Source organism: Neopsephotus bourkii, unplaced genomic scaffold, assembly GCF_033783945.1.
Source record: "Neopsephotus bourkii isolate Nb327-2 ecotype Australia unplaced genomic scaffold, CSIRO-AGI_Nbou_v1 NB_1535, whole genome shotgun sequence".
NCBI classification, from domain to species: domain Eukaryota; kingdom Metazoa; phylum Chordata; class Aves; order Psittaciformes; family Psittacidae; genus Neopsephotus; species Neopsephotus bourkii.
In genome coordinates, this window is record NW_026902011.1 from 303,079 (window position 1) to 330,386 (window position 27,308).

At 37.5% G+C, this 27,308-nt stretch overlaps 1 protein-coding gene across 1 annotated transcript in view; it reads right to left on the reverse strand.

The window, feature by feature from the left end:
• Positions 1 to 2,425: 2,425 nt before the first annotated feature.
• Positions 2,426 to 27,308, reverse strand: part of LOC133221428 (guanine nucleotide-binding protein G(q) subunit alpha) — a 121,093-nt gene continuing 96,210 nt past the window's right edge. Inside the window, exons 4-7 of the mRNA XM_061370303.1 lie at positions 19,944 to 20,072; positions 18,873 to 19,002; positions 7,776 to 7,929; positions 2,426 to 4,783 (exon numbers count right to left, since the gene is read on the reverse strand). Coding sequence (XP_061226287.1) covers positions 4,593 to 4,783; positions 7,776 to 7,929; positions 18,873 to 19,002; positions 19,944 to 20,072 — 604 coding nt within the window. The 3' untranslated portion in view covers positions 2,426 to 4,592. The remainder of the gene's footprint in view (positions 4,784 to 7,775; positions 7,930 to 18,872; positions 19,003 to 19,943; positions 20,073 to 27,308) is intronic.

Here is a 27,308-nt window from a genome sequence, read left to right on the forward strand (position 1 = left end):
AAAAAAACATAAAATTGGTCAAATAAGGATTTCCTGTAGCACAGTAAATGAGGAATTCAGCAACAGACTTCATCTTAGACTATTTTGAGAGAAAAAACCCAAACCAACAGATTTATAGTAAGACTGATCTGGCTGACTTTCCATTTTTCACACTGTCCTCAAAATCTCCCTCTACTCCATTCTTCCGTGCAGCATGGCTACTGTGAAAAAGCTTAAGTGAAACTTACAGTAAAATCCGTTTACCTAGCTAAAGAGTGACCCTCAATGCATTGTTTACTATACAGAAATGTTTCTGGTTTGACTGATGAACTCAAAATGTTATGGCTAACCAAGAGCCAAGAAAGAGGAAGTATCAGTAGCTCCTCTTAAAACTAAGCATATAGTTTTTGCAAGATCCCCACTAAACTCACAAACTGGACAGGGACAGATGGCTTTACATGTTTAATGCATTTAAGAATTTATGGTTTATGTCAGGAAAGGGACTGTATTTACAAAAGTGTGAACTTCTAAAAACCATAGTTAATTACCTACACCACGACATTTTAACTTCCTAACTTATGACAGCCTCCCTAAAATGTATTTACTCTACTGGTCTCTTAGCTAGAGGTAGGTCATTTTTAGGCCTTGTTAATATGCTGTGCACACTTCATTAGTTCACTAATGTATTAGTCTGCAGGACTACCATGCACAGAGCTCCAAGAACAGCAGCACATATAATAAATTAATTGGCTAATTTTTATTTTTTCACGTGGGTTAACATGTCTTTATTTTCTCCTGATATTTCATTCTTTTGTGAAGGATGTGTTAAAAAGGAAAGGGTCATGAGGCTGAATAATCTGAAAGTCTTCTGAACCTTACAAACAAATGCTGAGAGTCCAGCAATGCAGCCCTTTCTCCCCATTTAGAGTTTTAGCAAATCATGCAGTCAGTTCTGACTGATATCCAGCATAAAGAGTCTCTTCTCCACTTTCAAACTTTAAAAAGTGACTCGTAATCATGTGGCAGTATGATTAAAAACTACAGTCCATACACCTTGACAATCAAAAGAGTCTGAATTATAAAAAGTAAACTGCCCTTATAGCTGCATCATCCTATATATGCAAGGACAGTGCCAGTTAATTTGTGAAAAAGGCAAGTTTAAAGTTTCTGTAAAACACGTATTACAGCTTTCTTGTGCTAGTGAACATCTAGAATACACAGGTTCCCAAGACATTTTCCTTCTCCCCCATATATGACATTCAAAGAAATCACTTAATTTTGGCAAAGTTAAAAGGATTTCTGTCTTGATATTTCTGCCTTAGCTTCATATTAGAGGCACAAACTTCTGGACTCAAGCACTGTAAGGCATAGTAGAAACCACCAATTAAAACAACAGCACCACTACCACAACTGAATACACTGCAGGTGGGAACAGCTGCGTCATTTAAAAAGGAAATGTTTTTGTAAACTGTCACACTGCAATGCTGTGTTAGGTGATTTATGTAAAGCTTGCCTATTTGTTTTTTTTGTGTTTTTTTTTTTTTCTTCCAGAACATGCTCAAATGATCTAAACATTGCTACAAATTTGACTTATCTAAAACATACCATAAGTAGCCCAGTGGCACACACTCTTAAAAATTTTTGCAATCACAATGTAACTATAAAGCATGAGTAAACTTCTGTTTTGTTTTTATACAAAACTTAGAACCACATTTCCTTCTCCCTCACCCAATATCCCATAACAAAATGAAACAAACTAAAAATCCCCAAACAAACCCAAACCTTAGTAAGACACCACCGTCTGGGGTTCTTTTGTTTGTCTGAGTTGGGTGTTGTGTGTGTGTGTGTATGTTCCTTTTTTTTTTCTTCTTTGGATACAGTTCCTAAATTAAAACAAGGGGTATTATCAACAGTGGAACTGTGCGAACAGAAACTCTGTTGCATTTATAGCAAGATCAGGACCGATTTTGTTACGCTGTATATGTAGAGTCACTGTTCTGATCCCCTATTCAGAATGTCAGTGTCATTTTTTATAACCTAGACATAGCTGCTTTAGCTTTGTTAAGTAAAATGCTTTAACTCATTAAAATCATTAACAATAGTGACTTTCTGGATGTTGTTGTTGTATTTAAGTTTTCTGCAGTTTCTGAAAAGACTGATTGTTGATGTTTTGTATTTTTTCATGATATTTTTAGGGTAACAGCATACACTTCATTAGTACTTCTGTACAATGATTTCGAAATATTTCTAAATTTACTTTTCTAATAAAGCTGATTAGAAAAGTAAAAATAACCTAATGTGAATCTGCCAAATATAAATTAAATTTGCATCTAAAAGCTTATGCTCCGATCCTAGACATAACAACAAAAGTTCTAGTAAGACTGGTTTCTACATCTATATAAAGCCCTGACAAGATTTAAGCATTATTCAGAATGCAAATGGCCTCTGACTTGGTGTCTTCAATTTAGTTCTACTCAGGAATGTGCAAATGATTTTATACAGCACGATGCTAGTACCGCTCTCTACTATAGTTTTTTTTTTGTAAATAAAAAACAACAACAAATCCCTAGTCAGAAATAAACTGACAAAATTTACATTCTTCTCTCTTAAAAAAGTAAATAAAATAACATTATTTAAAATGTGAATTAGCTATAAGACATACAATTACATAGATACATATCAATACAGCACATTCAATTTGCCGAAAATTAATGATTACAAAGCCAATATGGATGCCACCATATATATATATAGATGTATGTACAATGATTATAGCATTCATAATTGCACTATACCTACAACCAGTTTTAAATTACAAGGTGTTTTAAGAGGGAGCAAAAAATAACAACTGTTCTTATTATTGTTGGTTTAGATTTGGGAGGATTAAGGATTAAAAAAGGTCTCATTAGTATTTATTGTTCAACTTCGGTGATTGATTAATAAGCCATTCTTTTTTCCACCTCCCATCTGCTGCTATGAGGCAGCAACTTCTGTGTTAAGTGCACTCTAGTGCTACTTGTCATAGCAGATAATCAACCCAATTATATGTCTGAGCTTCGAGTTTTCTATTGCTTGCTAGCAATCGTGCGCACCTGGTCAAAAAACACCTTTCAATCTAAGCTGCAGAATAAAGGATCATCACTCACTGTGTGCTGCACTTTTTGTTGTTAAGAAAATTGCACATTTAAATTTCAAGACTGATTTTGTTTCATTTACGTTAATAAATCTTTTCTAAAGAATGTTGAGAGAGGCTATTTTGCATGAAAGCCCATCAAATGTCTGCAAATCAGTTAGTTAACATGCAACCTTATCAAGAAAGGATCCTGAATGTGATTTCTCATCAGTGATTTCTTGTTATACAGCTAAAGGTGCCTTGATATTATTAAATAAAACAATCTCATGTCATACCTGACATAAGGATTTAAACTGTCTTTAAATTAGTAGACCACACGGATGTGCATGGTGCACCTTGTAGCATATTCACTCACACTTTTGGTTTTGGCATTAGAAAATAGAACAACTTCTAAAAGAGGGAACATGAGAGCTGAAACTATGTTTGTTTATCATTTGGCAGTTGACTCAATCAGGTCAGTTCCCAACCCATCAGTTTGGCATTTCAATCTGTATCTTATGTTTCAAGAGTATTGTTTTTATAAAAAGCCAGATTTGGCAACATTAAACAATAAAAGTAATTTTTCTATTGTGGAAAAAGAACACTTAAAAAAGTTCTAACTTAAGAAAAAAACCCCACACAACTGAAAAAAAAACCCCAACAAATCACCCCACTGTTTCAGGCTGTAGCCACTGGGGAAGATGTAGTGTCTATGACATTTCTATTTGGCATTTGTGAATCAAAGAAGAAAAAGAAATGGCACATGGCAAACAAAAAGATTCTAACATACTACACATATACATCCCAGGTGTGTCTTAATTATGTCATTACTGTCTCCTATGCATCTTTCTGAACTGTGAAAATATGGTTAAATTTAGTATCTTAGATAACTGTAATCCTATTTTGCAATTCAAATATTCTAGTCCCAAAACTGAAGACAGAATTAAGACACCCCTGTCAAGAATTTAAAAATCACAGTATCAGTACTTTTGATCCTTCAGATAAAGTACATACTATAAAATTAGAATGACTGATGATTTCAATTCATATGATAGTATTTTCCTGACCAAATAATTCAACAGAAAATATTCCACCTAGGAATGCAGGGAAAAAAAAAAGGCCACTGTACCTTGTAAAAGATAAGAGGGAGAGGAAAGAGGGAGAGAGAAAGGGTCAGGGAAAGAGGAAACCAGCTTGATTTTGCATCATTAGCAAAACCTGCTATTCTTTATAATGTATGACTGAGAATTTAAAACACATTGAGTCACAAGGTTTTGCCTAAAAAATGAGGAATGTGCCGTGAATGTACTTCAGCATCTTTTGTTTTTCCTCCATATAGTTTAAATTAAAATCATAATATTAACTACAAACTCTGTGGACATTCACAGAGTCCAGGCCAGCAATAAATTAGTATTATGCAAATTGTTTTCACAGATAATACAGTCCCTCTTGTATATCTTCAATCACACAAACGTCGTTTCGGAGGGCCTCCTAGACACAGTTAGACCAGATTGTACTCCTTCAGGTTTAACTGTAGGATTGTGTCCTTGACAGCAGCAAAGACGAAGCGGATATTCTCTGTGTCTGTAGCGCATGTGAAGTGGGAGTATATAATTTTGTCACTGTCTGGGTTCAGGTCTACAAACATCTTCAGGATGAACTCTCGTGCCGCTTGTGCATCCCGTTGTGGTCCTAATAATTAGGAAGAGAAAGTCACTTTCCTTAGAGACAATTCAGTACTTGAACCTCTTTTAACAGAAAAACAAGAAAGGCTCAGTCTGTAATCCTCATGTAAGAGGGCTAATCAATAGCACCATACACTAGCTACTTTCTTCCTGGTAGGAATTATGAAAAATAAAGATGGATGGAAATTTCATAAATTCTATCAAGTTAGAGCTATCATGTCAAAGGTGCTCTTTCGCTGACAACTATCCTCTTTCTTTGATAACATTTAAAACGGGGAATTTAAAACTGCACAGAATGAAAACAGAGAAATTAGCTACACTAGTAAATCTTTAAAAAAAATGTTAACATAATTGGTAAATGTTCAGTCTATGTGTACTATATTTAAATTATACTTCAGTTATTTTAGCATGGTAACACTTACTAGTTCTGTAAGTATTTTAATAGGTAGTATAATGAAGTTAGATCCTGAACTGTTCTGACACTGCTACCATCAGAATTTAATTTATTTTAGTGGTAATAAAATACACATGCTCTCCAAATCACTTGTTATCTACATTATGTATGATAATAATCCTATCAGATCTAAATTAACGTTGTAACTCTCAGAAGAACAGAACTAAACCCCATGTTCAGCTTTACAGAAGAGAGAAGGTAAAGTAATGACTTCCAGCCTGGAACAGTAAGGATTCATTTACATTCACAGCCAAAAGAGCAGTGCAAAAGCAAGAACATAAGACACAAGCTGTTGAATTCTGTTCCATTATTCCAAACTACTTTTGAAGGCCATTATTCCCTTGCTCTTCTATTTCTGGAAGTTGTGTTTCTACAGAACATGCATGTTTTCTGTGTTGCTTCCCCCCATTCTCTTCCTTATTCCTGTCATTACATGGTAATCCCTGCACTCAACCCTTGTAGGTAGCTCTGTCCTTCAGTGCTTATGAAATCTGTACTCTGGGGGGTTAGCACATGCCCACATAGTTTTCAACTGCATGATAACCTAACTTTAATACTTCAAGATTACAAATTGCTAACATTTCAATTTAGGTAACAATAAAATTTATGTAGGGAATGCATTGAAATAATGTAATTTCTGGTGTGCTGCAAATGCATGTAGAGGTATGCACATGGACACATGTACACATATATGAACATACATACATATATACAGATAACATATTTCCTGAGATTTGGAGATGTAAACAGATCATAAGCTCTCCAGGAGAATGTTCAATGCTTCTACAGCTTCTAACACACAACAGACTCTAGCCTTTGGCTTGGTCACCCAGCTGTACAGAAAGAGCAGCAATGATAAGTTTCACACTACCATGATTAAATTTGCAGTATTTGTGAAGGAAACTCTAAGACTTTCAAATATACTGATTTCTTCAAAGTTAACCACTTACTATTTTAAACAACCTCCTAGAATTTTCAGCTTCATGGCAGTAGCTAGACACGGCCCTCTCTCAAAGACTATATCCAAACTTACTTATCTAATCAGATCTCCACTGACTATAATGTAATTTAAATTTGTGTTTGTCTGAAGTTCAAGAATGGAAAACTGAGGTTTAAAAATACATTTAATACCTCAGGAATTCAGAAAAAAATTGAATGAATCAATGTTGAATTTAGACTGCAGAGTGGTTCTGATCTGCAGACTTTGCTTCCCCTTAAACAGGAATACGTCTCCTATTTGAACGTAAGAGATTTACTCTTTTATTCAGCTTTGAAATATGCTATTCACTCTTCGGTGGGACAAAAGATGTTTATTTATTTATTTTTTCAATAGGAGAATTTAGTTCCTTAGACCCCTAATTATATGAGTTTGATTTCTCTGTTACCAAGACTACCACTCAGTTACCTTACAATAGTTATAGGTTTTTACCTCAGGAAAACTTTCTTAAAGTACAGGTTTAGTAGAAACTGCTGTACAAACCACAAAACTTTTTACAGACAAGCATATGAAGCTTCACATAAATAATGTAAAACTGAAATACAGGAAACAAAGAGGTACAATAAAAGGGTGGAAGGTGTGGTACTGGTTTTTCTGAGTGGCACACATAATTTTTTCTTTATTTTTTATTTTTTTAGCTTTTATACTTCAGTCTAAACCTTCACCCCAATTTTTAAAATGAAATCCTATCAGTCTATAAAATCCCACAAAAGCTCAATCATATTTTAAAAATTTAGATTATTAAAAACTGCAAAGCAGCTTTTTTTTTTTTTTTTTTTTTTTAAGTGTAAAATGAGCCAGCTTCAGTGTGCGCTCACAGCCCAGAAAGCCAACCGTATCCTGGGCTGCATCAAAAGGAGTGTGACCAGCAGGTCAAAGGAGGTGATCCTGCCCCTCTACTCTGCTCTCGTGAGACCTCACTTGGAGTATTGTGTGCAGTTCTGGTGTCCTCAACATTAAAAGGACACGGAACTGTTGGAACAAATCCAGAGAAGGGCCACAAGAATGATCAGGGGACTGGAGCACCTCCCATATGAAGACAGGCTGAGAAAGTTGGGGCTGTTCAGCCTGGAGAAGAGAAGGCTGCGTGGAGACCTCATAGCAGCCTTCCAGTATCTGAAGGGGGCCTATAGGGATGCTGGGGAGGGACTCTTCATTAGGGACTGTAGTGATAGGACAAGGGGTAATGGGTTCAAACTTAAACAGGGGAAGTTTAGACTGGATATAAGGAGGAAATTCTTTCCTGTTAGGGTGGTGAGGCACTGGAATAGGTTGTCCAGGGAGGTTGTGAATGCTCCATCCCTGGCAGTGTTCAAGGCCAGGTTGGACAGAGCCTTGGGTGATATGGTTTAGAGTGAGGTGTCCCGGCCCATGGCAGGGGGGTTGGAACTTGATGATTTTAAGGTCCTTTTCAACCCTAACTATTCTATGATTCTATGATTGTAAATATATTAAATTATCGATGTGTCTAGCATTTAGACAAGGCTATTACAATTCCTCATTACTGCAGTGTAAATAGAGCATGAGCTCTGATGTCTTTATACTTACCATCATACTCTGGAAAATAATCAACTAGGTGGGAATACATAATTTTCTCCTCTAAGAGATCTTTTTTATTTAAGAACAGAATGACTGAAGAGTTCTGGAACCATGGATATGTGATAATTGTCCTAAAGAGTGCTTTGCTTTCTTCCATTCGATTCTGGAATAGAAAAGAGAGTGGAATTTTGGTGGACATGAAAATACTTTTTTGAAAAATAAATCAGTGCAATTTCACTTTATTTGGTAAATTTATCCATTTCATGTTTTGCATCTTCCTACCAGTATGTAGTGTTCACATAATTAAATTACAATTAGAAGGCAAGAAGTTAATTAAACACACAGGCATAATTTTTGCAAATTTAACTGCTCAAGTATAAGTGTTCTTTAAAACACAGACTATGTACATGAAAGCTGTAACAGGTGCATTTGTAAAGTCTCAGTTTGCACAGCTATGATCAGATCAGCTTTAAAATAGCTGCAAGTAAATTTGGAACCTGAGAACTGTTTGTTAACAGCAAAATCTTAAAAATCTGTGAATTGCTAATTTTTTCCTATCATTGGGTTAGCCTTTAATTACTTAACTGCTCCTGAAAATACTTTGCATTATAGCTGAAATGTTAAGTGAAACTACCGTTCTCTTTGTAACACTTTTCTGTCATTGTAAAATTAAGTTAGAATTTGATAACAGTTCTGAGGAACTGTTATGCTGACATGATGTCGTTAGTACAGAGAACAGACGGAGCTCAAAACAAAGGAATTACCTTACTCTTTTTATTATTATTTAGAGCTGCAGCCCCCAGAAAAATACTGCTTCACCACCCAACTGTGCTCCAGAGAACAGCAAGAAGGTGGATCACAGAATCATAGATAACTGTTAAGTAGATCTTTACTTGCACTGATTTGTATTTTGAAGAGACCAACATAAACATGAACTTCAAACCAAACAAAAACAACAACAACAAAAAAATCAACAAAAAAACCTAAACTCAAAACAAACAAACAAACAATAAAAAAACCAAAAACAACCCCAAAAGAAACCAACAAACCAAACCAACCAAAAAAAAAAAATAATCTGTTTTGTAGCCAAAGATTATTATCTGGTCTCTTACATCACCACAGGATCTTCAATTTCTTAAACTTTAGTTCATGCTGGTACAGGGTGTCCAAATATGTTGATAGATTTGAGAAACTAATGAAAAGGAGTAAAACCTTTGCTTTCTTGCAGTGATCAATAACTCACATTGATTTCAATGGTGCCAGGATTTCATTCAGAAAAGAGAAAAACCAAAATGTCAAGAAAGCTGAGCATAAAGCCTAAGTCCTGAGACTAACTGTTAATCAGGCTGTTTTCTTCTCAACGTTCCAGATAAACTTCTTTCTCTAAACAAGGCCTTACAGAACAGCAATGGGAACTATACAGGATAGCTTTCACTTTCACAGCTTGATGCAGAAGAGAAGGCAATGTAAATTTACAAACTACTGTTTAGGTTATATTTACCTAAACTAATTAACACTTGGTTTCTTCTAATGTGACACTTAGAAGGTAGAAAAGCAATAGCAGCATTCTTTCACAGTAAATTCATAAGCTAATGAAAACCTTGCAGTAAGCAAAGTTCACACCAAACACAAACAAATTATTTATCTGAAGTAAATGTTCCTGTTTTTCACAAAAAACCTCGATACAACAGTCCTATTTTCATCTGTAACTCTGCTGGGTCATTTTTTTCCCCATATATGTAACACAGAATTACAAAGACAAAATAAATCTATTTGGACACATTTATGACCCTTCCTCTAGGAAAGCTCTAGAAAATTGTCATCCCAACATTGTTACTGGACCCAGAATACATTTTCATTTTTTGCTATTTTAAAGGTATACCAACAAGACAAAGCAGAAAAGGCATGCAGACTAAAGCAACAGTGACACATTCTTAAAGGAGACCTACAGAAATGAAGAAAAAAATATTGTCTTCAATGTAAGAAGAGTATGTCTTGCATTATATACTAATGATGAATTCTGTATAATATGAATTGCATTCCAGAGAGTCGCTTTTTTACAGATTTATAAATGTCTCTCAAGTCCTTTGAGACTTGAATTGAGGAATCTGACTTAAACCTCTCCTTGCTGACATATCTCCTAAGGATTCCACTCAGACAGGTAAGAGATGAAGCAGGTTTTCATGACTTCAAAGAATAGTTCAAGTAATTAAAAACCAGTCTGGGATGCTGAAAAGGGATACTGTTAAGAAGGCAGCGTAAAAGAGCAGAAAAAATTAATGTTATAACAAAGGAAATAATTACAACCTTCAGGAATTTTCCAAAGTGGTCAATATATGCAGTCTAACTGAAGGAAACTCACCTGCTTTGGAAAAAATACATAGTTCAGGGTGTCAGTAACTGAAGTCAATAAAACACTACCAGACTATTTCACCCTCATTCACTTCACTGTACTGTTTAATATAATTTCATGCAGAAGCCACCTTCCTCCAAGTGTCATCCAGTTAACTGTATTTCCAGAAAGACCCAGGCTAAGTCTGAATCTATTCCTGATTCTGAGAGAATAGGCTTTGAAGAGGCAACAGGCTGTTGCCCTTGCTGATTTTGTATTAAATTAGCCAGTCATAAACAAAATTAACTGAAATTCAGAGACTTGTGTGAAATTACAAAAAATGAACATTATATTGCAAGAGCCCACTGAAGTAGAATTACTTCTTATGGTGTAAGGATCTTGCCCTGTATTGTCATATCAGATGAGGCTATTGGGAATTTAAGACATTAAGGTCTGTGCACCAAATGGTAGCTCTGAAGGAACACTATCTTGGCGCAGGGATTATCTCAGAGTGGAACCACCACAGAACAGCCCTTACGCACCTCCAATTGCAGAACAAAGCAAACAGCAGGGACAAGACATCAAGAAGGCTGCAGACATGTTTTCTAAGGAGCTGGCAAAAGATGGCAAGCTGTCTAAATCAGTTAAGATCACTCTCCTTAAAATCCATAATTGACAAGTCTATGAATTTTCATGATGCTTCTCAAGGAAAGAAAACCAAACAAGCACACAACGCTAATGTTCTGTCCGTGTAACAGAAGCCTGGAAAAAAGACTTAGGGTATCATTGTTTTTCTCCTCTGAACATATGTCACATTGCAACACTCCACAGACTTACTTCAGAGAAGACACAGGTAATAAGATTTTAATTTTAAATCTGAATTTTAAAAGATCAGATCAGTTAATTCAAGGGATTCAATGCAAATTTCATATAATTTCTATATTTAACAAGTGTCTTTCAAAGCTTCCTAAAGATATTAAGTACCGAGTACACTCGGTGGATAAAGAACTGGCTGGAAGGGTGCATACAAAGAGTTGTGGTCAATGGCTCAATGTCCAGCTGGAGACCAGTAACAAGTGGTGTCCCTCAGGGATCAGTGTTGGGACCGGTCTTATTTAACATCTTCATCGCTGACATGGACAGTGGGATTGAGTGCACCCTCAGCAAGTTTGCCGATGACACAAGCTGTGCGGTTTGGCTGATACGCTGCAGGGAAGGAATGCCATCCAGACGGACCCTGACATGCTTGTGAGGTGGGCTGATGCCAACCTCATGAAGTTTAACCATGCCAAGTGCAAGGTCCTACAGCTGAGTCGCAGCAATCCCAGGCACAGCTACAGGCTGGGCAGAGAAGAGATTCTGAGCAGCCCTGTGGAGAAGGACTTGAGTGTGCTGGTCGATGAGAAAATGAACATGAGCAGACAGTGTGCGCTTGCAGCCCAGAAAGCCAACTGTATCCTGGGCTGCATCAAAAGGAGTGTGACCAGAAGACTGAAGAAGGTGATCCTGCCCCTGTACTCTGTTTTCGTGAGACCCGATTTGCAGTACTGTGTGCAGTTCTGGTGTCCTCGACATAAAAAGAACATGGATCTGTTGGAACAAGTCCAGAACAAGGCCATGAGAATGATCAGGGGACTGGAGCACCTCCTGTATGAAGAGAGGCTGAGAAAGTTGGGGCTGTTCAGCCTGGAGAAGAGAAGGCTGCGTGGAGACCTCATAGCAGCCTTCCATTATCTGAAAGGGGGCTATAAGGATGCTGAGGAGGGACACTTCATTAGGGACTGTAGTGACAGGACAAGGGGTAATGGATTAAAACTTAAACAGGGCAAGTTTAGATTGTACATAAGAAGGAAGCTCTTTACAGTGAAAGTGGTAAGGCACTGGAATGGGCTGCCCAGGGAAGTTGTGAATGCTCCATCCCTGGTGGTGTTCAAGGTTGGACAGAGCCTTGGGTGAGATGGTTTAGTGTGAGGAGTCCCTGCCCATGGTATTGGGGTTGGAACTAGATGATCTTAAGGTCCTTTCCAACCATAACTATTCTACGATTCTATTTGACTGTTGCCTTTAATATGATGCAATGCTTATGTATGAAACAATTTCACATTACAGTGTTTTTACTGGATAGGGACAGCATGACAAGGAGTACAGAAAAAGTTCAGCATTGGGGATCTGACCTTCTGTCAGATGCAATGCGAAGAAAGCCTTGCCAAGCCAAGCAAGACAGTGCGGCTCTTAGAAAAGAGGACAAGAACAGTGGGGAGCAGGCAGTATTTAACAGTTTGTTCAAGCACTCAATCTGATTTTATGAGCCAGCTCTACTTCACCAAATTGCTTCCAGGAAAACCTTATTTAAACTTCAATGGCAAAGGCTGCAAAAAGAAACTTGTGAATTACTAACGTACAGGAATGTACAGCTGGAGCTGGCTCAAGGCACTCGTAAGTAGCTGACAGCCATTCTCAGAAGTGATGCCAACCTTCTCAGCAACTCCCTTCTGAGAGCAGCAACAAGCTCACCATGGCACCCCTGGCTTTGCAGGCAGCTGGCACAAGGAAAATGAGCACAGGATCATTGCTTTCACCACCCTTCAAAATCTGCTTGCCTGAGAAACTTCCCTACTCTGCTTGTCTGCAGTCAGTCCTAAATTGCATACTGGTGTTACCAGCCATTTCTCCATTTTCCTCCTTATGACATAGAGATGCCAGCATAAAATTCTCCCATTCTCCACACAAACTGCCATAAATATAACTAGACACAAAACCCAGCTTTTGTCACATTTTATTTCCAAATGCAAACTTTTCCTCATTTAAAAAAAGAGTATATTTCTTTCTACCTTTTTTCTTTTTAATCGCATACTTCCAGTTTTCATGTTAAAATAATGGATTTCTAGTTTGAATTTAGGTATTGAAATTCTATTTGCTATCCGTTGCTCTGAAAAAAATATGCAGTAACTCCCACAATTAAAGAAATAATAATTTATGACTGCTTGATGCTAAATTTGCAAATTATGAAAAATACCTGAAAAGCTGTAAAATAGCATTTAAAAGCTGCATCATTTGGTAACCTGTGATGGGAAAGCTAACAGTGCTTTAACAGAAAACACCCAGTACAACATTAATCTGAAACAATACAGAAGAAGTAGTGGAGATTTACCCGTTACTGTTTTTATGATTGTCTAGAGTGGCATCTAGTGGGCATATTATAAGTTACATATCAAATGAAAAATAATTAACTTTTGTTTTAAAACTTGTTAGTAACTTAAATAGTGTCTGTTAACAATATTGGGATTTCCCAGACTTTGAGGGACTGAATTTTAAAATGATGTGAGGGAAGGCAGTGAGGAGGCAAACAAAATGCAATTTTTAGTCAATAATTTGCACTATGTACCTAACTACATTTATGCTGTTAACGAATGTTTATTTGAGTGAGAGGGCTTTCAGAGATAATTCTAGAAAAGGATGTACTGAAGCAAGAAAGCTTTAGGAAAAAAAGCAGAGGTTAATACTTTGGAAGTTGTTTAAATGGACTCCACTACTTTACCTGACAAAATCTTGTGCATGTGGGTGGTTTTTTGCAAAAGTGTGTATTAATTAGGAATGTCTCTGTTCTCTAAATAAGACTTCCAGCAGTCCAGCTGCACAGAGAGACCTACAGCGTATTCCTTGGCTATCAATTTAACAGAGCTGCTACACAAAAGCTGGGAAATAACACAGGAAATCAGGAAGGAGGTAAGTACTGAGTCCTCCAGTATGTAAAAAAGTATCTATAGTAACAAAATTGGAAATGCTTCAGATTTTTGCCACTAGCACTACGTATAATCTTGAAGCTACACTGCTGTAACTAGCCTAAGAAAAATCTATTTAAGACTACTATCAAAGAAAAAAATCTGCAGTGGTTGTACAAATATTTTGATGAGTAACTCAAACACAGTAAGAGACAACTTCAAACACAGAACTTGGGAATAATCCATCAAAGCAACATGTTCAACAACCATCAAAGCACAAAATCACTGCCCCCAAAAAAGTGGCCTAAAAAGTTGCTCCAAAAACATGGTCAAACATTGCTGTAAAATATTCTTTCAATAAATAAATTAAAAAAGGCTGTTAATTTTTATGAACATGAATGCCAGAATAATCAGTTTTTCATGAATATGTACCAATTAAAAAAAAAGTTGAAAGTATTTTAAAATTGAATTGACATTGAAAAAAGTCCTTTTCACTGATCACTGGAAAAAAAAGAAAAAGAAAAAAAAAATAGAAGCAGTTATCTTTGCCAGCAATTGCTGCCAACAGCAACATTTACCAGCAGTGTTTCTGGCAGCCTCTGCAACCATGTTCACAATTATTCAACCTCCCATTTCCATTATGAACCACCCACTTAAAGAAAAAGACAGAGAGGCTCTGACTCTTCCCTATACAAGTCCTTCCCAGTACTGATACTTTGCATTCAAAAGGTTCTTTATCCACAATCCGAAAAGGAAATACGCATGTATGTGTGAACAGGTATGAGCAGATACCATACATACAGCAACAAGGTTTGGCACAGGTGGTTAATGTGTTATTTTCTCTAGTTTCAAAATAAACAGTGAGTTCTGGAGATTTTATTTCCCATGGAAATAACATTGTTAAGCAATTCTGAAGACCATTTGAGAACTTCAGTTCTATCTGAAAATTCGTATTATGCCACTGACCTATGCTCAATTGTTCTGGATTGCTGAATGTTGATGAAAAAAAACCAGACAACTAAAGTATTACGTTTATTCATGATGCATAAAAAGAGAAAGTGCTCTGACCTCAACATTGTTTTCTTTCAGCCCTCATGCTAAGCCATATAGGACTAAGCTGTGAGTAAGGAACACAAAGTGCAGGAACAGAAGTGGAATCATGCCCAGATGTGAACAACAAGATAGTTCCAATGAAAAAGTAGAATACATGCTTGAGATAATTGCCTCCTTTCTTATTTTTGTCCCACATCAAAAGAAAGTGTGACTGGAACACTGTACCAGTGTATCACCCATTAACCGATTGCACTGATGAATGGTACGGAAGTTCCATCTATCTATTCTGCAGATGCATTCCATCCATGACATGAGTTTGTATGCCTACATTAATTAACCTGCATACACACACAAATGCAAACACAGTAAAAATACCTATCGTAGGTTTAACTATTTTAATGTAATTTAAAATGCATTATTCTTTAATACTTTTTAACAAACCAAGCAGCATCGATCCTTTCTACTTGGAACATCCTAAGAATATAAAAAATTTCCACCAATTAAAAGAACTGATATCCTTGCACAGTGCCTTTATTCAGTGCTTGAAGAACAGAAGTGTCACAGAAAACCACCCTACAAAGTTCCTTCACAGTTTCAATTTGCAGTTACAGCTGAGGTACTGAGCCATAATTTTCTAAACTGCCTGTTTTGACTTCATGAAATGTTAACGATAAAATCACAAGACAGTTCTTCAGTGTAAATTAAGTACTGTGGAAGTAATTACACTAATTCAGATATCCAGCATCAAATAAAGCTTGATTCTTCAGGGGTTTAAAGCTTATGACATGTCCACAAGAATGTTCCCCAAAGAAACAAACAAAAAAATCTTTTATTTGTCAAACAATTATTTTTCTATTTAGAGAGAATTTGTAGTGGAAAGGACCTGTGGAAGTAATCTGGTCCAACATCCTGCTCCCAGCAGCACTAACTTTGTTACTAGATCTAGTTGCTCATGGCCATGTCTAGTCAAGATTTGTACATCTCTCTCTGGGATGGAGATCCTATGCCTCTAAGCAACCAATTCTACTACACTCATACGTAGCTATCATCTTTCAGCCCTTATGATCTGTGAACGCCAAGCTAAACACGATTTTACAGAGGGGCATTGTATTTACAGACAATTTAGTCACTAGACAGTTTTAATGATTCCCTGGTGGTAACGTTTCAGACAAGTGTTTATTTAAGAACAACTTTCTTCCCAGATTATTTAGCTCTACACCACTTCCAAAAGGGACTCCACCAGTCACATTGTCCCTTCCACCTTCTGTCCCTCCTGTTCCACTTGTCTGAGTACCCCCTGAATTGCTGCAAGGTTTATCCAATGGCCTTCAGAACCATGGCTTGAATCACTTCCAGATCTACTGGTTCTGTTCATATCTCAAAATACAAATGTTATGTTTTTCCACTGCTACTGCCATGCAAACATCTGCTACGGGCAAATGAATCTGCTGTTCTACATTTCAGAAACCTACAAGACTTAATGGGGATCACAGCTGCACTTTAATCCTAAGTAACAGCCACTGCTTTGAAAGTTTATAAATGCAGGATAAATCTGTAAGACAACAGATGCTGAACACAGAATGAGAGAGCATAAAGTCATAGCAGCAGGATTCTCAACAGTGCAAGCAGCAGTCTTCACACAACTTTGGCTGCTACACCACTGCACATTACACAGCAGCAACAGAGCAGGTTTAGACAAGCTTGTGGGGAACGCTTTCTGTTCAGAATGAGAGCAGTGACACATGCAAAAGTATGTGACTGTTTTAAAAATGACTGGTCAAGACTGTCACAAAAAACCAAACCAAAACAAAAAACCTGGTTAACATATCAGGTTAGATAATACAGGTCTTAAAGCAGACCAAGGATTACATGTGGTAAGGCAGTGAAAGCCAGTGGATTGATAAAAGCAAGGCAAAAGCAAGAAGGTGGAAAAATTATTTTCATGACGTAATTTCTGTGGATATCCATTGACCGAGATTGTTTTCAAGAAGACAGAAAAGACTGATCCTAGATAACAGTGTAACATGTGAAAGGAAAACACAGACAAAGTAATGGCAATATTAGGCATAGCTTGAAGGTGCGTATCTAAAATTTCGTAATCCAAGGAATCAATTTCGCTATTATTTTAAAAACTCAGAATCCTTAAGCCATTCCAGCCTGCTCCATACATTACAAACATTTTCAGACAGAAATGCAATATGCGATCAGTACATACACGAATTATAAGGAAGGGAATAAACCAGTGTTCTGGAATACCAATAAAATCCAGATAGACGGGCTACAGCTTGCCGAAAGCCGAAACTAAGCTGCCCAGATGACTGCTTAGCTCTAAGAGAGTCTGGCTCCATTCCAGGCCTAAGGCTGCTGGAAAGTGCTACTAGGGTACATATGACTTGAAAACAAGAACTGGTCTGAATTAAAGTTATGAATATATTTTAACCTGAAAGTTCAGAAAGGTTCAGAAGTTTTCCACTGTTAATGTTGGTAAGAAACATTAATACTTTAGCAGTGATGTGGAAGAACCATCTGCAAGACAATGAGAAGTTTTACAACTTTTGCTTCCACGAAGTGTTTCAGAAGTGAAATCTTGAAAAACCAAAACAGTTTTATGCATAAAGCTATCTTCTTCAAAACAATTTAAGAAGTTACATAACATGCATGTCCAGGAACACGCTTTTGCCTTGTTATTTCAACCATTCTCTTATACAGAAAGATCAACATGTATGCAGCCATAAAGAATATTCAAATGTTTTCTTTTTTTCACCTAGCTTTTAGAAGTATGTGTTAAAAGACTTGCATAGGACCGTGCCAGTGAGTAACTTGCAGAAGCTTGATGAATAACTTACACTAGCTGTCAGAAAAGACAAAAAATCTAAATATTAAATAATTTCCCTACACTGTAAGCTTCCTTCAAAATACTGGATACAAGTGTGCTTTGCCCCTTCAGCTCATTGACTTTCTTACCTCTCTTTTTGAAATAAAAATACAACACACATCCTATGATTTAAGTGTAAGGAATTAAGTTTACTGCTTTAGGGTCCATTCTAGCATAGAATCATGGAACAGTTGGGGTTAGAAAGGACCTTAAGGCCATCTGTTTCCAACCCCCAAGCCACAGGCAGGAATGCCTCACACTGGACAGCCTCAGTTTTCTCAGCCTGTCTTCATATGGGAGGTGCTCCAGCCCCCTTATCATCTTTGTGGCCATCCTCTGCACTTGCTCCAACAGCTCCATTTCCTTTCTATGTTGAGGACACCAGAACTGTACGCATACAGTGCTCCAAGTGGGGCCTCATGACAGCAGAGCAGAGGGGCAGGACCAGCTCCTTTGACCTGCTGGTCCTGCTCCATGCAGTGTGATGCAGCCCAGGATATGGCTGGTTTCTGGGCTGTGAGGGCATATTGAAGCTGGCTCATGTTGAGCTTCTTATCAGCCAACACCCCCAGGTCCTCTGCAGTGCTGCTCTGAATCTCTTCTCCACCCAGCCTGTAGCTGTGTCAGGGATTGCCCCGAACCAAGTGTAGGACCTTGCACTTTGCATTGTTGAACTTCATTAGGCTGGCATCAGTCCACCTCACAAGCGTGCCAAGGTCCCTCTGGATGGCATTCCTTCCCTCTAGCATATCAACTGAACCACAGAGCTTGGTGTCATCAGCAAACTTGCTGAGGGCAAGGAATCTATAAATTTTGTCTTCATTTTCACTGCCTATTTTTGTGGCCCTGCTACACAGCAACACTAAGATCATTTCTCTATATTCAGTTGTATCCCCCTTCAACACAAAAAAAGATAGGTTTCTCTGAATCCTCCGTAGAGCTCATCAGCTCTGCCATATTTGAAGACTGATCCTCTCCTCCCATCTTCATCCCTGTAGTGCTTCTCACTCTATTAAGGGCAGTTGTGCATGCCTGGTTGTAGACACATTTGGAAGACACCCAGGACTGGACAAGTGAAGTTATTTTTTCATTAAAACTGGTGGTTTTTGCTGATGCTTGCTTACCTCATTATCTGACTCCACAAGCACTTGGTCATATTCACTAAGAGCTACTAGGAACATGATAGATGTGACGTTTTCGAAGCAATGTATCCATTTTCTTCTTTCTGATCGTTGGCCTCCTACATCCACCATTCTGCAAAATTAACATCCACATCAACTCCATGAACACCTTAACAGATAAACACACAAGCACACACACAGTGACAAAGTTCAAGAATTTAGTTGAAAACAAAGTTCAGTTTGTTTTCATAAATGTCTTTTTTTTTATTGATATTTAATGGAATATGTTCTAGGTAGAAAGTTTGCTGAAGAAGAATATATTTCTTTGAAGTCTGATGTGTTTACTGTATTTAGATTATCGTGGGCCTCAAACCCCTCAGATTTCTGAGATACAAAGGTCTCGTGAGCTATGATTTGGCAGTGTATGCCCAGTGTATTCAGCTAAAACATATGCGAACAGAACAGACTCTGTGCCCCCCCCCTCCCCTCCCCCAGCGAGTATAACTTCCCAACCTGGTAAAGCTGCCCATTTTAAGAGAACAAATAAACTACCTGTACCTACTAAAATTTTTAACAGACCAAATTAAAATGCAAATTTGCACACATTCTATTCCCACCTCACCCTGTATCTCAGTGTAACTAAACACAGGTGTCTAACCTGCAACTGCAACTCCACAGTTATTTTTCAAACAACTGTACTTGCACTCAAGTACGGTTATTTATCTGTAAAGAACAATTTCTCCCTAAAAATCAGCTACACAAGTGGAAGCACTGTATTCCATAATTTACATGAATTAAGAGGCTACCTGACTGTATTTTCATATTATTATTCACAGTGAAACTTTGACACATACTACTGAAAAGATGAATTGCCAAGTTTTCAGGAGACAAACCTGATTGTCTTTCACCCTTTTAACATCTTTAGCATCAACTCCTTGTTATATGTGAACAATTACATGAAAAAATAATGACAAAGCTCAAATTTTAAAAACACAGACTGATTTCTTTTTATGCACTTTTAACCAGTATCGTATACATGATATTACTAATGTAAAAAGAAACAGAATAAACTACCTGAAAATGACACTTTGTAAGTCGAATGGATATTCAATGATCCCTGTTGTTGGGACTCGAACTCTGAGCACATCTTGCTGAGTTGGCAGGTAGGTGGAATCTGCTATGCGATCCAAGTCATTAAGATAGCTATTGACAGGGAGAAACAAAAGGAATGCAAGACAGTGACACCATCATCTGACTGAGGAAAAGATAAAGGAAAACTTGGGAAGGGAAAGGGGTTGTGGGGTAGGAAGAAGTGCAACAAAAAAAAAAAAAGTATTATTGGCATAAAAGAGGGGGCAAAGTAAAAAAAATGTGCTCCATCCCCTTTTCCTGTACTCTCCCATAGCTTCAAGTAAATTCTATAGAAGGGGAGTGTAATTATTACATTTTATTTCCCAACAAGTTTGAAAATAGCTTTCGCATGTATATTCACCAAAGATTCAAATTTTTCTTTATATAATTCTAGGCAATGTAGAGACAAAGAATATTATAAGATGCCTGAGAAATATAAAATTGCAGTCTTATTTGAATATGCAACATACTTCTTAATCATTCTGCAGTGTCTACACACACACACACGGACAGACAACCATGAATGTCCCAAGCCACAGTAAAGTGCTATAGAATAGATCTGTGGCACCTGAAAGTCCTGCATACCCACTCAAAACTTCTGATTAAGTTAATAAGCCTGTAGTACATGAAATACATGCCAGCTGGTTAGTAAATAACACCAAATTGCTTAAAACTGCTTGTAAATTTTCATTAGCTACAACACAAAAATCTTATGCTATTGCTTAATGATGGGTTTCAATCATATAGCAATGGAGTACTGGAGATTTTACTTAATTCTTATACAAGAGATGCTTCAAAAAAGGAAGTGTATACCAAGTGTGTTATAGCCTGTTAGGGTCCAGGAGCTGGACAAGCAGGGCTTTTTCAGCCTGGAGAAAAGAAAGCTCAGGGGAGACCTTGTAGCAGTCTTCCAGTACCTAAAGAGGGCCTACAAGAAATATGGAGAGGGGCATCTTACAAGGGCGTGTAGTAACAGGACATGGGGAATGGTTTTAAACTGAAAGAGGGAAGATTTAGATTAGACATTAGGAAGAAGTTCTTCACTATGACGACAGTGAAACACTGGAAGCCATTGTTCAGAGAAGCTGTGGATTCCCCATCCCTGGAAGCATTCAAAGGTCAGGTTGGACAGGACTTTGAGCAACCTGGTCTAGCAGAAGCTGTCCCTGTCCATGGCAAGGGGGCTGGAACTAGATGATGTGTAAGGTCCCTTCCAACCCAAACGGTCCTATGGTTCTATGATATCTTATTAAATTAGTGCACCAGGAAGCTTGGGCTCTCCCCATGTTAGGTATCTGAGAGAGACTGCTGCAGGACATGAAGTTCTTGGCCATTTAGTTACTTCCCAGGCCAAGAATGACCTACAGTTAGCCACTGAGAAGACAAATTAACCTACAGATAACCATTTACACAACCATTTTGTTGCATTCCTTTGGCAAGCTCCAGTTTTGATCTTCTGTGTGAGCCTGGTGACTGCACCTGTGCACAGCAGACATATTACTAAGGTAACCTATAATGCACATCTGACTGATTTTAGAAAGGCAATAAAACAAAGAGATAATAGTACACTGTTAAATCTCACTTGTGTTACTGGAAGCCATTAATTGGGCAGATGAGTATTTTTTTTTTTGTCCTAACACAAATCACTGATGCCACTAAGTTCCAGAAGCATTAATTTATCCTTAAAAATACTTATTTTTTCCTCATCCTCATTCAATTCTGCTCAAGTTAGCTCACTCAGTTCCTGAACAGCAACCTTCCCCTCACTTCAGTGTTAGCATTTTACAGAGCCCATATAGTCCATAGAAGACTCCTTATATATCCTGAAGGAGTCCTATTTCTTTCCCTAGATTTCTTTGCTTAGAAATCAAAGAATGTTGGGCTCTCTAAGAATTAATGTCCTGAATTATACACTCAAAGCCAAAATCAAGAAAGCAGTATCAAAACTACTAATAGCACCACACAGAAAAAAATCCCCAAACCAAACCAAAATCACATAGCATGCAGAAAATCCTTTAAAATCTTTCTGACACTGATGAATCATAACCAGAATCTACAGTCCAACAAAAGCAATTTAGAATACATCCTGCATTTTTTGTTTTCAAATAATGACATTTAGCCCCACTACTTTCCCTTCTAACTTAAAACTTATCCATTTATTTAAATAAAAATGTCCCAGTTCTTTGTTGTGCAACCTTACTTTTAAATCTTTTATGATTGCTATTTTCATGCTGTGACCATACCGCAGACAGTTAATAAAATTCTTTTTAAGTGGAAAAAAAAAATAATTTCTTTCAAGTTTTGATTTGTTGTGGTTTGGTTGTTTTTTGTTTTGTCCTTTTTTTAAGCAAAGACACTACTGTTGAAAATTATTTGTGCTGGAATTCAATTTTAATGAAGTTTGTGCATTGTTGCTCTGAAGCAAATGAGCAGGCATTTTCTGCTACTGACTTCAGAGTTCTGCAGATCAGATACACTTTCTGTTACTGTACGAGGATATGTAACTTCACATTCTGCTATCAACTTCATTGAGTAAATATGTTTCTGAAAATCAGACTGAAGGCTTTGCCTTCATCAGCAACACAAAGCTCCCTTCAAGATACTCTAAAATCTCTAAAAATGCTAACACATTCCTATTAAAATTATTTGGAATAGTGAAGAAAGACTATTAAAATTGCTCAAATTAATCTAGTTTATTTAATGGATACAGCCTGGGGTGTGGGAAGTCCATAAGCTCTCACAGGAAAGCAGGGTGGAGTTACTTCCTCCACTGACTTATCTGCAAGCAGATAAGAGAAATTTATGAAGGGAACTTTATGAAGCCAGGGCTATGTGCAATGGCTTGAGTCTCTGAATTCAGATGGGTGAGGAGTGAAAGAAAATGAAGGTTTTCACTGATTTTTTTGTACATCTGCTTATTAAATAAATGATTCACCATTGCTTTAAAGCAAGTACTGACAAATATATTGTTCGCCTGGGCAAATAAATCCTGTGCCTATGCAAAAAAAATTAAGCACACAAAAGATACTCACTAGGTACTTCAGGAACAGTGCCTAACTCAAAATGTATGCACAAGTACTGCGCTCAGACTCTGCAATGACACTAAATTTTCAGTGCACACTAGAAATGGCTGCATGTGCGCTCTTGCAAGCAAACCACAAGATTTGTCATAAACATGAACTTCCACAAAAAGACTGCTGCCAACAACTGCCCAAAGCAGATGTTTCCTCAGCTTAACAACTTCAAAATTTAAAAACTATAATAATGATACAGGCATTGGAAATACCCTGGCACCACTCCTGCGGCCAATCGAAAAGCAGGTAACCACCACCAGAGTTACCATGGGGAGTTCAGCCGTAAAGGCAGCAGCAACTTTACAGGCAAGCAGTAACCTTTAGGGGCAAGCCATAAAGGTCTCAAACATATGGCATGCTGAGCACCTGCTAAGTGTCTTAACTTTGATGAGACACACTGTAGCTATATGGCCTCTCACCCAAACATTAACTACTCGTCTAGGCACAAAATTACTACAAAAAAACCCCAAAAATAATAAAAAAAACCCCAAACCAAACAAAACCCACACAACAGAAAAACAAACAAACAAAAAAAACCACGAGAAAACCCCAACACCAAAAAAAACCCCAACCAAAAAACAAAATACACCCCCCCTCAAAAAAATCACACACAAAAAACCCGCCAGCCCAAATGAGCCAAACCACATAGGTCTGAGCAAATTTTTATATAGTGCATACTAAGTTTAAAAACTTAATTTTGTAAATTACTTATGTAAAAATGGATTTTAGTGGCCACTGAGGTAATTTTCCCAGGGGTTGCTATAGCAACAGGCATGCAGTGCATTACTGAGGCAATGAGCGTGTAAGGTGCTGCTGGCATGGCCCTCTCCTGATGTCAGGAAAACTGCCACTGCCTGCCCAGCAGCATGCTTGTGATATACATGCTGACCAGAAGCAGAGGAAGCCTTTTGTTTCCCAGTCAGCACTGAGAGAGAAGCACTTATTTTTAAGGTATTTCACATCACTTGTGACCTATGACAAGATCCAAGCCTGCTGCCAGGTTATGGAGGTGCTAACAAGGCCCTTAAAAGGGAGCACATTTCAAAGGTACTGTTTGTGCACATTTCAAACTAAACAGCAGGAGTGGGATCATGGGAGTAGCCTGACTGGCTCTGTACTTCCCTTTCTCATAGAAGAATCAAGCAGAGAGGTAAGGCTCCTAGCCTTAACAAACAGACCAGAATTGTTTAAACAATAACCTTCAAGAGGTTAAATACAACTTCATTACCATGAACAGGTTACTCAACATCCAGTCTTAATTCACTTCCAAAAACTACATCACCTAACAAAAACTGATGATCAAAACTTATTTGAATTTGCGTTCTGGTAATGAGGTCCTAAAGCACCTTCAACATAAAAAAACCTGGGGCAGGAACTTCAAACACCCTCCACTAGCTATGAGCTACTATTTTCCAGCATCTTAAAGGCCAGATTTTTGTGGTAAGTAATCAGGTGATAAAGTAGGATTTTCTCAAGAATGATTCCATTAAGAGGGATTTCTGTAACTTCAAACCGTTTACTGGAAAGCCTAATTAATCAAAAGAAGGCAGTATGGCATGGACAGACAAAGGCAGAAAAGCTACAATCTTCATCCATCTAACATTTGCTTCCCTTTCAAAGGTTAAAGATTGGATTGCTCTGTTCATCAGTGCTGCCCAACAACTATTCCCAGACTCAGCAGGCAAAACTGATGTACCAAGATGCAGAATTCACTAGGACCTTAACACACCCTGTGCTTAGAGGCAGTCTGCCTATGAGACCCTGTGAGCACAGACTGTCTTCTAAACTTAACTGCTGAAGAGAAAGGCTCTGCCTGGCACCACACCGAGAAACACTCCCAGCGAAATCACTAAACAAAACCAAAAATGGAAGGGGGCTGGAACTAGATGATCTTAAGGTCCCTTCCAAGTGTAACTATTCTAGAGTTCTATGATTCTATATTGAGACAGAGGTAATTACTTGGCACTGATAAAAGAGTTGGTTGGTCAGTCTAAAACCAGGAAAGATGACTTGTTACCAACTAGCCAGCAAACAAGACAGTTTCTTGATCTGTATGGAGAGAACGAGAGTACAGGGGAAAACAGAAGGGTCAAGCCTCAAGAAACTACAAAAGTTTGCTGTTTAACATACAGCTTGTTGAAAGATTTCAGTGTAATCACAGCTATAAAATCAAAGCTTACCAGCGACACTTAATATGCAAATGTTTTCACTGTATTCAGCCATGCATAAGCCAGATACCACATGGCTGACTTTTTCCAGGTATGACAGTAACCACAAACATTTACATCTTTTCAACCCTAAAGCTTGCAGGTTTAATGCAAAACAGAAAAAAAAATCCTTAAAGATAGGATAGTTCATAAGCAGCATGACCCTCTAATAAAATGCTTTCATGCACATACAGACTCTGAAAGTGAAAATAAAATCCTAACCAAATTCTATGACTAAGGCTAATGATGTAAACAAGTAATATTTGGCATATCTCTGTCCTTTGCAGCCTGGCTGTTCTGGAATTGGTTTGGGCTACTCTCCATCCTGTTGTGGGGGTTGATGTGGTTTTTGGGAGGTTTTTTGTTTGTTTTGCAAAACTCTTAACTGGCTGATGAGACTACCCGAAAATTTGGCCATGTGCTGGAAAACAAGCTTTGAAAAGGAAAAGCCTTTTTCTACATTTTTTTTTAAATGCATACTACTTGATTGTCTTTCAATTCCACATTTGCAAAATGTTAAAGCTGCTGTAGCAGGATTTTTCCGACCTCACAGAACTGCCAGAGTAACTGACACAAGTGGCCTCTTTGCTAACGTGCAGCAGCAGCACAGTAAACTGAATCAATTTTCCGAGTACAAACATAAGCTGTAAACCAAATTAAGTGTAAATAAGTATTGGCCTAATTTTCAGAACTTCTCTGTAGGTTTGCATTTCTGAGCCTGTACACCATTGGTGGAAAGTCAAGGCACATTTACCAGTTTCCAGACCTAATTTTAATGTAAACAGAGTAAACCTAAGATCATTGCAGTGAGGTATGAAGGAGTCTGCACTGTATTATTTTTATCTTTATCCTACTCAAATCCTACCTAGCTGTCTCTCTCAATTTCCTACATGGCTAAAAGCCAACCTTAGCAAACGCTACAAACAAGTAAGTAATCAAATAAAAAATGCTTGTGCAATCTTTTCTTAATAGGAAATGTGGTTTAAGAAATACAAAAATATTAAAAGTATGTTCAGTACTGCATGAAAAAAAAAAAGGAACCTGGAAGAAATACATAGCGTATACTCCTTTATATAACCCCACTTCCCTTTCTGCATTTCCCTTGTGTTGCATAATCTTCAGTTTTTCTACAAGATGCACAGTTTTTGTACGCAGCAGACCTTGTCCTATTTTCTTCAGACATTTACTTTATATTTGGGAATGATATCTAAGGTGTAAGGTGGGATTAGCATGGTTCTGCTGCTAGTACTTGAGCTTAACACTGAGACTTTTATTTGCTGTTTTTATCTTACTGCAAAGCTACATAAAAGCAGAATCTACCACTCTGCAACACAAATTTTCCCCAAATACAGCTTTAGAACCTGCAAGTGCATTCTTACAAATGAAAGGAAGAAAAAAAAATAAAAATCAATGAACTGTATTAAAATGTTTATTAAATAATGATGTTCTTATGTATCTTAGAGTATATTTATTCTTGCTCCCAACAAATCACTATTACACAGATATTATATAGGCAGTTGTTCATAATTTACTGTACCAGTGTCAGCCACAGAGCAGGTCCCAATTTAGAACAGTATTAATCCTCCAGAAAGGCTCACAGAGCCCCACGATATCATTAAGAATTCCCTCCAGCTTCACAAAGTGAAAGAATAAATGTTCTGACCACTAGAGGCAGTACCACCAAATGGAGTACAATGCTACAGTATAAAAACTGAAAAAGATTCATACAGTGATTCTTCCCCTTGTGTGCCACTAAGCACATCCTATTCAGCACACAGTAATTCCACTGAAATGCACCTGTTTCAGAAGTGGCACATGGAAGCAAAATGCTATCTTTTTTTTTAGGTATGAAGGAATTAATTGTTCAGCTGAAGTTACAAAAAACTTTCAAACTCTGCATATCGTTATATAAAATTATTTGACCACCAAAGCTTTACAATTCATGCAGTGGTTTCAGGAAAGGTGGAACATGAACTTTGATGAGCAGACATCGTTAGGATTCAACTCTGTCTTTCATGTAAAAAAAT